General features: G+C 38.2%; 1 protein-coding gene across 11 annotated transcripts in view; it reads right to left on the reverse strand.

The window, feature by feature from the left end:
* Positions 1–12,241, reverse strand: part of ATG4C (autophagy related 4C, cysteine peptidase) — a 93,959-nt gene that overhangs the window by 30,901 nt on the left and 50,817 nt on the right. For all 11 annotated transcript variants that reach the window (XR_001364397.1, XM_014549274.1, XM_014549270.1 and 8 more), the window contains one exon: positions 2,935–3,071. Coding sequence is in view for 10 of the 11 variants with exons in the window: in XM_014549274.1 (XP_014404760.1) it covers positions 2,935–3,071 (137 nt within the window). In the remaining variant the exon portion in view is untranslated. The remainder of the gene's footprint in view (positions 1–2,934; positions 3,072–12,241) is intronic.

Raw genomic sequence — 12,241 nt, forward strand, 5'->3', positions numbered from 1 at the left:
AGAAAGAAAGAAAGAAAGAAAGAAAGAAAGAAAGAAAGAAAGAAAGAAAGAAAAACAGGCAGACAGACTTCCTGTGGTAAGAGCTGATAAAGCACCGCACCAAGTTTCTTTCTCCTCACAGAATGGTAAAGGAGAAGGTACCATCTCTGAAATACTGTGGAATTACTGATTAAAACATTTGAAAAACACAACTGAATGGTGAATTTTAAGGGGCATACTATACAATGGTTTGGCAGGAAAAAATACAACTGCTGATGAAGAAGGAAGAAGAAGCAGAGGGGGAGGGAAGGGAAGGCAAAAGATGAGTATAGGTGGAGGTGGAGGTGGAGGTGGAGGTGGAGGTGGAGGTAGAGGAAGAGGAGAAGAAGAAGAGGAAGATCATTTTTCTTTTAGGGCTATTAGATACTTTTTTTCACTTGTAAGTGAATGCCTCTTTACATGCTTTCATTTTGGCTTTTGACCCAACCACCCCCTCTGACCAAGCATAACACCTAGCATATGATCTACTACACTCAGCCACTTCAGCTCTTTTTATCTGATAATTGAAAAATTAAAATGTGTCAATAGTCACTGCTCTCTCATTTTAGTGGACTATAGTATAAATTAATTTAGTAAAAGCTCAAAAAATGTTACATTTTTAAAAGTCCATGTTTTAAGGAAAAAATATGAAAACCAACCAAAAGTTCTAGTCTCTCTTACCAATTTGCTATCTGAACTTGACCATAACACTTAACTTCTGTCTTTTCTGTCCTATAAAGACAATCCAGTTCCTGACTGAGAGGGCAAAATGAGATTAACATGTATTGAAAATGTTATACAAATATGAGAGTTAACAAATATTTGTTGAACAACACCTATATGCCAACCAGGGTTCATTTTACCACAATACAGGCTCCAGTGAATCACTCAGGAGCATTAGGCAGTCCGCCGTCTGAGAGATACTCTCAATACCTCTAAATAGCAAAGCCCTCGGCCAGATATAACATGCCTCGAAGCCATCTACAGCCCATTCCACCAGCAATGGGGTTGTGGCTAAAGGAGTCAGTTCCAAGATTGGTTGTTTCTAATCTTTTCATGGCAGTGGAAAAAGGAGAGGGAATCCAGTTCAGATTTTGTTAGAACCTACTGAGACATGACAAGATGCCCCAAGTCTCAAAATCTTCAATGGACTCTCTAGATAAAATGGTTTATAACTTCGCATTCTACCAATAATTCCACTAAAGAACCCATGAGTTAGAAATCAAAACCCCATTTCTATCTAAAGGATTAATATGTTATTAATATATGATATTATTGGTGTTATTAGTAACAAGTGTACCTACAAAATTTTAGTAACTGTTAGGAAAAGCCAATATGCCAGCTAGAAGACTTCCATATACCACATACTGAAAAGAATTGCTCTAGGTTTTTAGAATCAGTACAATTTAACCTGAAGATACATTTTCCACTATATACATAGGGACCACAATATGGGATTAATGCTTCATGTGGGGAAAAAATTGTTATGAATCATAAAACACAAATCTAGACTTTATTTCAAGATCACTATATCTCATAACACTCCATTCAAAAAGGAATTTGATCTCTGCCCTTGAAAAAATGAGAAATTTTATTAAAACTATGCAAATAATATAAATATTATAATATTAACCAGAAACTAAGTATTTCAAAAGTTAAAGTTCTATGACAACTGAATATCTTGGTGCCCAAAACAAGATAACATAATTAGGTTCTTCAGGAAAAAAGAATTATGAAATAGAACAGATTTTTAACTGGTTAATATGAAGAAAACAAAGTTGGAACCTCTCCACAGTCTATCTTCATCATTTCTGTCTATATAAGTAATCATCCTAACTTCTTAATGACTTCATGGTGACACAGGAAACAAATAGATAATGCAGCCATAATAGAAAAGTCAGTTTGTTTCAATAATTATTTGACATAATTTAATGTGGGTTTTATGAATAAATAAAGGTACTTACTTTTAAAAATCATAAATAACGATAATGGGAAATGTAGATATATTACAGACTAGAGGCCTGATGCACGAATTCGTGCACCAGTGGGGTCCATTGGCCTGGCCTGCGAGATCGGGCCGAAACCAGTTCTCCCGCATCCCCCGAGGGGTCCCAGATTGTGAGAGGGCACAGGCCAGGCCAAGGGGCCCCACCAGTGCACGATCAGGGCCGGGGAGAGATGCGGGAGATAGGCCAGCCAGGGAGAGACCAATGAGGACTCCAGGGCATGTCCAGCCTGTCTTGCTCAGTCCCGATCGGCTGGACCACAGCAGCAAGCTAACCTACCAGTTGGAGCATCTGCCCCCTGGTGGTCAGTGCATGTCATAGCAAGCGGTTGAGCGGCCTTAGCATATCATTAGCATATTACACTTTGATTGGTTCAATGGCTGACCAGTCGACCAGATACTTAGCATATTAGGCTTTTATTATATAGGATTATGATTTTTGCTGCATCTGTGTCTCCTTGATTAGCTACAAAGATTAAAAGGCTTTTCATCTTGTCATAGAACACTGCCCTCTTCAAATCACATCTGACCTTTAATGAAATTTAAAATCTCTGTCAACCCTGGCCAGTGTGGCTCAGCTGGTTGGGAATCATCCATGCACCAAAACACCAAAAGATTGCCGATTCAATGCCCAATCAGGGCACATGCCGGGTTGCAGGCTTGATCCCTAAAGCATGCAGGAGGCAGACTATTCATGTTTTGCTCTCATATCAATGTTTCTCTCTCTCCTCCTCCCGTCCTCTCTCTTTAAAACTCAATTTTTAAATTTTTTTTATATCTCTAATGTCAAACTTTATGATCTACAACTATAAAATCATCACTACTCATTAAATAGAAAATATTGCAAACCTTCTGTATTTTTCATATGAGCTATCATTGCCTTAAAAAAATAAACAGCTCTCATCTCCTACCTTTATAAACTCTAAGTAGTCGGTGTTGGTTCTTTCTCCACCAAGTCTAACAGGAACTAGAATAATAACAGCTTTGTCATCTGTATTACCAGAGGCTATGGAAGCACACTGTTTATCAATTACATCTGAACTGTAAACTGAAAAAAACACAATGAAAATGTGTTAAATACTTTCAGAAACATTTTTCCCCTAATTTCCCCACATTGGCCAGTCACCTGATCTCTGACATCACTATCAAAGTCTCAGTGAGTTAAAAATACCTACCTCATTTATGCATTCAACAGATACTTACTGAGTAGCTACTGCATGGCACTGGGTCTTCAAGAGCGAGCAAAACGAAGAAAAATCCCACTAAAAGAGCATACACTCTATACAGGGAAATGGGCAATAAATAAATAAAATAGATGTCAGATGGTGCATCAAAGAAAAACAAAGGGAGAAAGATGGACAGGAAATGCTGGGGGCAGGGTCAATTTAAAATCAGATGGTGGGCAAGGTCTTGTGAGAAACTAATATTTAAGTTAAGACTTAAAGTAAGAAACCAAGTAATGCAGATCCCTGGGAAAAGAGCATTCCAGGCAGAAAGATCACCAAGTGCAAATGCCTTAGGGCAGAAGCACAGCTAGCATATTCCAGGAATAAGAGGCCGGTGCCTCTGAAGGGAAGTGAGCAAGGGCTACAGGAGCAGAAATGAGGTAAGGAGATAAAGTTACCGACTAGGAGAGAGTGAAGACAGCTTGTGTGCACTCTTAAAAGGCCATTGCAAAGACTTCAGTTTTTATTTGAAGTGAGATGGGAAGCCATTGAGGAGTTTTTTTAGGAAAGGAATGTCCTGCTCTGACTTACACTTCACCGGTCTGGTTCACGTGTTAAAGGCAGACTATAGGGGCAATGGCTGAAGCCCAGAGAACAGCTAGAAAGCCCCTGCAGTAATTCAGCAAGAGAGGATGATGGCTTGAACAAAGGCTGTAATTATGAAGACTGGGAATGGTCACAGCATGGTCATGTGGAAGCAGTGAAAAGTGATCAATTTGAAGATAAATAATTCTCTAATACATTAAATGTAAAGTGTGAGAGATGAAAAAGGAATCATGGGTGATTTGAAGGGTTTGGGTATAAGCAAGGGTGGGGGAGGCAAATATAAGAGGGAGGATTGGGAACTCAGTTTTTAGACACGCTAAGTTTGAGATGCCTATTAAACATGCAAGCAGAGAGGAAGGCAGTCATGGACACAAAAGCCTGGATTTGGGGAGAGGCCCAGGGTGGACCTATAAATTCGGGTACTGACAGCAGACAGATGGTACTGTAAAGCCAAATCCATGTACACAGAAAAAGACAGGGAGTCTAAAGGCTGAGCACAGCACACCAGCAATTTAGAGATCGGGGAGATAAGGAAAAACCAGCAAAGGAGACTGAGGAGTTGGATGGACAAGGAGATAGAGGGAACCTGAAAGTTGTATTCTGGAAACTAAGCAAACAAAATGTTACAAAGAAAAGGAGAAAGTGGTCGGCTGTGTCAGCTGCTACTGACAGACTGTGTGATGTGAGGACTGAGAAGGGACCACTGGATTCAGCAAGATTAAATTATTGATACGGGTAGTTTTGGTGGAATGATGGGTGGGAGAGCCTAAGTGGAATAATTCAAGAGAAAATGAGAGAATTCGGTAGAAGCAAATACAGACAAAATTTTATTTTGTTTTGTTCAACATAAAATAGTTTTATTCAAAAGTTACTTTACACCCACACTCCCTGTCAGTTTAACCAAACTCTTCTGCTCGTCCAGTGAACTGCTTAACAAATTCTGTCTCTTGTGCCCCAGTTCTTCCTTTTAAATTCCAAATTTAGACTATGAGCTATTGGATTCTTTGTACACAAGCTTCCCCATTTCCACCAGTCAGTCTAAATCAGCAATTTTCAACCTTTTCGTCTTATGGTACATATAAACTAATTACTCACATTCTGTGGCACACCAAAAATACATACTTTTTTGGCCGATCTGACAAAAAAAACACAGGTATAATTTTGAATTATTCATAGTGGACAGCTATTATGTTGGCTGTTGTTATTTTTTATTTAACAATCTAAGGGAAAAGAGGTCAGTGCCCCTAACTAAATAGTTAGGTATTGCATGTTTTAAAAATTCTCACCATAGCTGGTTTGGCTCAGTGGATAGAGCGTTGGACTGTGGACTGGAAGGTCCCAGGTTCGATTCCGGTCAAGGGCACATGCTCGGGTTGCGGGCTTGATCCCCAGTAGGGGGCGTGCAGGAGGTAGCCAATCAATGATACTCTCTCATCATTGACGTTTCTATCTCTCTCTCCCTTTCCCTTCCTCTCTGAAATCAATAAAAATGTATTTAAAAAAATAATAAAATAAAATAAAAATTCTTGCAGCATACTGATTGAAAGTCGCTGGCCGAAACCAAAGCTACAAAAATGCCACAACAGTTCTTTCCATTTGTTTCAATTCTATCAGCTCACTTTCTCCAAACAACTCAGTAGTGGCTTCTGACTATAGACCTTTAAATTCTCTCACTTTTCTAAGGCAGTGTATACATGACCATCTCCTACCTTTCACTTCTCTGAACTAATACACAGGCCAATCGAATGAAGTTTCCCTTCGGAAAGTTCTACTTCCTCCAGAAGCAAATATTGCCATAGTAAGAGCAAGTAATAATATTTCCACTGTCATGTAAAACAATTCCTCCCTAATCAAATGCCTCTTACCCTTCATCTTCATTGGACACACATTAATTGAGGGCCACCGATTTACTGAGGTGTTCAATGCTAGAGGGGTATAATAGCAAATAAGACCCTGATTTCAGAGTGTCTGGTTCAATCGTTCTGGTGTTTCCCCACCACTTCTAACTTATGTAAGGACTATGAAATAGTCTAATTACATAACAAGCTCACTCCTGCAGATTCCCAACCAAATGATTCGGATGCCTTTCCCCTACCCCTGCTACCTTAACACTCATTGATCTACAGGGAGAAACAGATCATCATAAGGTGATATTACAAGTGATTTCAAGTGCAACATTTAATAGAGATATTTCCAAAACGTTACAGAGCACAGAAAAACAAACTAACTCTGCCTGACGGGAGTAGGAAAGGCTTTACCAAGGATGTAAACTTTGAGAATGTTCTTAAAGAATGAGTTAAAAGTAAACAAGAGGCCTTTTAATAATAAGGGACATTCCCTAGACTACATGCACTGGACGGAGGAAAAAATCAATACCATATGCAAGAAGCTAGAAGAATCAGATGAAAAATTCAATACCATATGCAAGAAGCTAGAAGAAACAGATGAAAAAATCAACAACTTAAGTAAGGCCCAAGAAGAAATGAAGAGTGATATAGCTGCCATAAAAAACTCCATTGAAAGTATCAACAGTAGACTAGGAGAAGCAGAGGACCGAATTAGTGAATTAGAAGACAAGGAAGCAAAACACACCCAAACTATACTGCAAATGGAGAAAAAAATTAAAAGACAGGAGGAGAGCCTAAGGGAGCTTTGGGACAACATGAAACGAAACAACATACGAATAATAGGGGTGCCAGAACAACAGAAAGATGAACATGGATTAGAAAACCTATTCGAAGAAATAATATCAGAAAACTTCCCTGAGGTGGGGAAGAAAAAAGTCACACAAGCCCAGAGAGTCCCAAACAAGGTGAATCCGAAAAGACCCACACCAAGACACATCATAATTACCATGGCAAATGTTCAGGACAAAGAGAGAATCTTACAGGCTGCAAGAGAGAGACGGAAAGTTACATACAAGGGATCTCCCATTAGATTATCAAATGATTTCTCAACAGAAACACATCAGGCCAGAAAAGAATGGACAGAAATCTACAAAGTGATGCAAAGCAAAGGACTGAATCCAAGAATACTCTATCCAGCAAGGCTATCATTCAAAATTGAAGGGGAAATAAGAAGCTTCACAGACAAAAAAAGGCTAAGGGAGTTTATCACCACCAAGCCAGCCATGCAAGAAATGCTAAAGGGACTGGTGTAAAAAGAAGAAATAACAAGCTCAGAAAGAAAACAGCCACACACACAAAAAAAGAAATGGCTACAAACAAGTACCTTTCAATAATAACTTTAAATGTAAACGGACTAAATGCTCCAACCAAAAGACATCGAGTGGCTGAATGGATAAAAAAACATGACCCATACATCTGCTGTCTACAAGAGACCCACCTCATTAGAAGGGACTCACACAGACTGAAAGTGAAGGGATGGAAAAATATCTTTCACGCAAATGGAAAGGAAAAGAAAGCTGGGGTAGCAATACTTATATCGGACAAAATACATCTCAAAGTGAAGGCCATAACCAGAGATAAGGAAGGCCACTTCATAATACTAAAGGGATCAATACAACAAGAAGATATAACCCTGGTAAACATATATGCACCCAATGCAGGAGCACCCAAATTCATAAAAAAACTCCTGGAAGATATCAAAGGAGAGATCGACAACAATACAATCATAGTAGGGGACTTTAATACACCACTGACACCACTGGATAAGCCCGCTAGACAAACAATCAGCAAAGAAACAGCAATCCTAAATGACTCACTAGATCAGATGGACTTAATTGACATCTTCAGAACACTTCACCCCAAAGCCATGGAATATACATTCCTCTCAGGTGCTCATGGGACATATTCAAAAATAGACCACATATTGGGTCACAAGCAAAGTCTCCACAAATTCAAGAAGATTGAAATCATAAAAAGCTTCTTCTCAGACCACGATGGCATAATGTTAGAAATAAACTACAATAAAAACAACCCAAAATACTCAAACACTTGGAAGCTGAATAGCATGTTATTAAATATTGATTGGGTTACCAATGACATCAAAGAAGAAATTAAAAACATCCTGGACACTAATGACAATGAAAACACAACAATCCAAAACCTATGGGACACAATGAAAGCAGTCCTGAGAGGGAAGTTTATAGCTCTACAGGCCTACCTCAAAAAACAAGAAAAAATGGTAGTAAATCATCTAACTCTACAACTCAAAGAATTAGAAAGAGAGCAACAAGAAAACCCCAGAGTGAGCAGAAGGAAGGAGATAATAAAGATTAGAGCAGAAATAAATGACATAGAGACCAAAAAAACAATACAGAAAATCAATGAAACCAAGAGCTGGTTCTTTGAAAGGATAAACAAGATCGACAAACCTCTAGCCAGGCTCACCAAGAAGCAAAGAGAGAGGACCCAAATAAACCAAATCAGAAACGATAGAGGCGAAATAACAACAGACCCCACAGAAATACAAATGATTGTTAAACAATACTATGGACAGCTCTACTCCAACAAACTAGACAACCTGGAGGAAATGGACAAATTCCTAGGAAAGTACAACATTCCAAAACTCAATCAGGAAGAATCTAAAAACCTCAATAGGCCAATAACTATGGAAGAAATTGAAGCAGTCATCAAAAAGCTCCCAGCAAACAAAAGCCCAGGACCAGATGGCTTCTCAGGGGAGTTTTACCAAACTTTCAAGGAAGAACTAAAACCTATCCTCCTCAGACTACTACAAAAAATTCAGGAGGAAGGAACACTTCCAAGCTCATTCTATGAAGCCAGCATCACCCTAATACCAAAACCAGGTAAAGACAACACAATGAAAGAGAATTACAGGCCAATATCCCTCATGAACATAGATGCCAAAATCCTCAACAAAATCTTAGCAAATCGGATCCAGCAGTACATCAGAAAGATCATACACCATGACCAAGTAGGATTTATCCCAGGAATGCAAGGATGGTACAACATCCGTAAATCAATAAACGTAATACATCACATAAACAAATTGAAAGAAAAAAACCACATGGTCATATCAATTGATGCAGAAAAAGCATTCGACAAAATCCAACACCCATTTTTGATAAAAACTCTCAGCAAGGTGGGAATAGAAGGATCATACCTCAACATAATAAAAGCCATATATGACAGGCCCACAGCCAACATCATACTCAATGGACAAAAACTAACACCATTTCCCCTAAGAACAGGAACAAGACAGGGATGCCCACTCTCGCCACTCCTCTTCAACATAGTCCTGGAAGTATTAGCCATTGCAATTAGACAAGAAGAAGAAATAAAAGGCATCCAAATTGGAAAAGAGGAAGTAAAACTGTCCTTATTTGCAGACGACATGATATTATACATACAAAACCCTAGAGACTCCATCAAAAAACTACTAGACTTAATACATGAATTTGGCAATGTAGCAGGATACAAAATTAACCCCAAGAAATCTGAGGCATTTCTATACACCAATAGTGAACTTTCAGAAAGAGAGATTAGAAAAACAATCCCATTTACCATCGCACCAAAAAAATTAAGCTACCTAGGAATAAACTTAACTAAAGAGGTAAAAGACCTCTACTCAGAAAACTACAGGACGTTGAAAAAAGAGATAGAGGAAGACATAAAGAGATGGAAGAACATACCATGTTCTTGGATTGGTAGAATCAACATCATTAAAATGTCCATACTACCCAAAGCAATCTATAAATTCAACGCACTTCCCATTAAAATACCAATGGCCTACTTCAAAGATCTAGAACGAACTCTCCAAAAATTCATCTGGAATAAAAAAAGACCCCGAATAGCTGCAGCGATCCTGAGAAAGAACAAAGTAGGTGGGATCTCAATGCCAGATATCAAGCTGTATTACAAAGCCACTGTTCTCAAAACTGCCTGGTACTGGCACAAGAACAGACATATAGATCAGTGGAATAGAATAGAGAGTCCAGAAATTAGCCCGAACCAATATGCTCAATTAATATTTGACAAAGGAGGCAAGAACATACAATGGAGCCAAGATAGTCTCTTCAATAAATGGTGTTGGGAAAATTGGACAGATATATGCAAGAAAATGAAACTAGACCACCAACTTACACCATACACAAAAATAAACTCAAAATGGATAAAGGACTTAAATGTACGACAGGAAACCATAAAAATTCTAGAAGAATCCAAAGGCAACAAAATCTCAGACATATGCCAAAGCAATTTCTTCACTGATACAGCTCCTAGGGCAGTTGAAACTAAAGAGAAAATGAACAAATGGGACTACATCAAAATAAAAAGCTTCTGCACAGCAAAAGAAACCATCAACAAAACAACAAGAAAACCCACTGCGTGGGAAAACATATTTGCCAACGTCATATCTGATAAGGGCCTAATCTCCAAAATTTATAGGGAACTCATACAACTTAACAAAAAGAAGATAAACAATCCAATCAAAAAATGGGCAAAGGACCTAAATAGACACCTTTCAAAAGAGGACATTCAGAAAGCCAAGAGACATATGAAAACATGCTCAAAGTCACTAATCATCCGAGAGATGCAAATCAAAACAACAATGAGGTACCATCTCACACCTGTCAGAATGGCTATCATCAACAAATCAACAAACGACAAGTGCTGGAGAGGATGTGGAGAAAAAGGAACACTTGTGCACTGCTGGTGGGAATGCAGACTGGTGCAGCCACTATGGAAGACAGTATGGAGTTTCCTCAAAAAACAAAACATGGAACTCCCATTTGACCCTGTGATCCCACTTCTAGGAATATATCCCAAGAAACCAGAAACACCAATCAGAAAGGATATATGCACCCATATGTTCATAGCAGCACAATTCACCATAGCTAAGATCTGGAAACAGCCTAAGTGCCCATCAGTAGATGAATGGATTAGAAAACTGTGGTACATCTACACGATGGAATACTATGCTGCTGTAAAAAAGAAGGAACTCTTACAATTTGCAACGGCATGGATGGAGCTGGAGAGCATTATGCTAAGTGAAATAAGCCAGTCAATGAAGGAAAAATACCACATGATCTCACTCATTCATGGATAATAAAGACCATTACAAACTTTTGAACAATAATAGAAATATTTACACTTGATTTGATATTAAAATATAAGTATATTAAGATTTAAAAAATAAATAAATAAGGGACATTCTAAGCAGAGGCAATATGTGCAAAGGCATGAGAAAACATAATAATAGTATGTGCAAGGAATGGCCTGAAGGTTGACAGAACTTGGGTGTATCAACATGGAAGACAATGTTGGGAGGTAAGGCTGGAAATGCAGGTAAGAACAAATTATAAAGGACATCGTGTGCTTCAGATGCTAAAATAATGAGGCCAGAGTAAATGGACAGTCATAGGTTTTTACATTAAGGGACATGATCAGTTTCTGTTGATCAGATAGATCAAAAAGAGGAGAGACACAAGGAAATCAAGTTAAAGTCCATGTTACAGGTAAGGGTCTGATCTAAATCAATGAGAGTAGAGAAGAGAGAAGAGATTTCAGAAAGAAATATTTTAAGTGCAATTGGTAAGCTTTGGTTGAGGAGAGTCGAGAATAATTAAGTGTATGCATATGGACATGATACTATTAGAGAAGAAAAACAGGAAGAAAGGAGTGGGGTAGAGGAAGTGATGAGTTTAATCTTAAACATGCTGAATTTGAAGTGTTTGAAAACATCTAGGTAGAGATATTTGAAGGGCAGAAGAAAATATAAGTTACCTCATATTGGCACAAGCAACATTGAAAATGTAGTTTCAAAAGTCCAGATTATAAAGGACATTGTACTGTAGTGTACAGTGCAGAGTCTTAACTACTCAAAGCCATGAAAAGAGATGCAATTACAAAGGAAGAGAATTCCGAATAAGAAGAGGATGCAAGGAACGGAAAACGGAACCTTTTAAAATACTAATGATGGCCCTAACCGGTTTGGCTCAGTGGATAGAGCGTCGGCCTGCGGACTCAAGGGTCCCAGGTTCGATTCCGGTCAAGGGCATGTACCTTGGTTGCGGGCACATCCCCAGTGGGGAGTGTGCAGGAGGCAGCTGAATCGATGTTTCTCTCTCATCGATGTTTCTAACTCTCTATCCCTCTCCCTTCCTCTCTGTAAAAAAATCAATAAAATAAATTTTAAAAATAAATAAATAAATAAAAATAAAATACTAATGATGGCAGAGAAGGAAAAATTATTGATAAAATCTGGCTTCACCTAATTCCTAACCCTATAATTTATCAAAATACACTACACTGATATAAACTCTTCCTTTAGGATTCTGAAACATCAGTGTTAAAGATTTTTAAAACTACTTGTAATTAAACAAACCACTTATACTAATATAATGAGGAACTTTGTGTTGTTTAATTAACAATATGTAACATTTAAAGACCAAGGCTGTTTGTTAGCAATAAAAGCACAAAAGGCAAATTCATAAATTTATTTAATGGTTAATTGTTTAAGT

Source organism: Myotis brandtii, unplaced genomic scaffold, assembly GCF_000412655.1.
Source record: "Myotis brandtii unplaced genomic scaffold, ASM41265v1 scaffold540, whole genome shotgun sequence".
NCBI classification, from domain to species: Eukaryota; Metazoa; Chordata; class Mammalia; order Chiroptera; family Vespertilionidae; genus Myotis; species Myotis brandtii.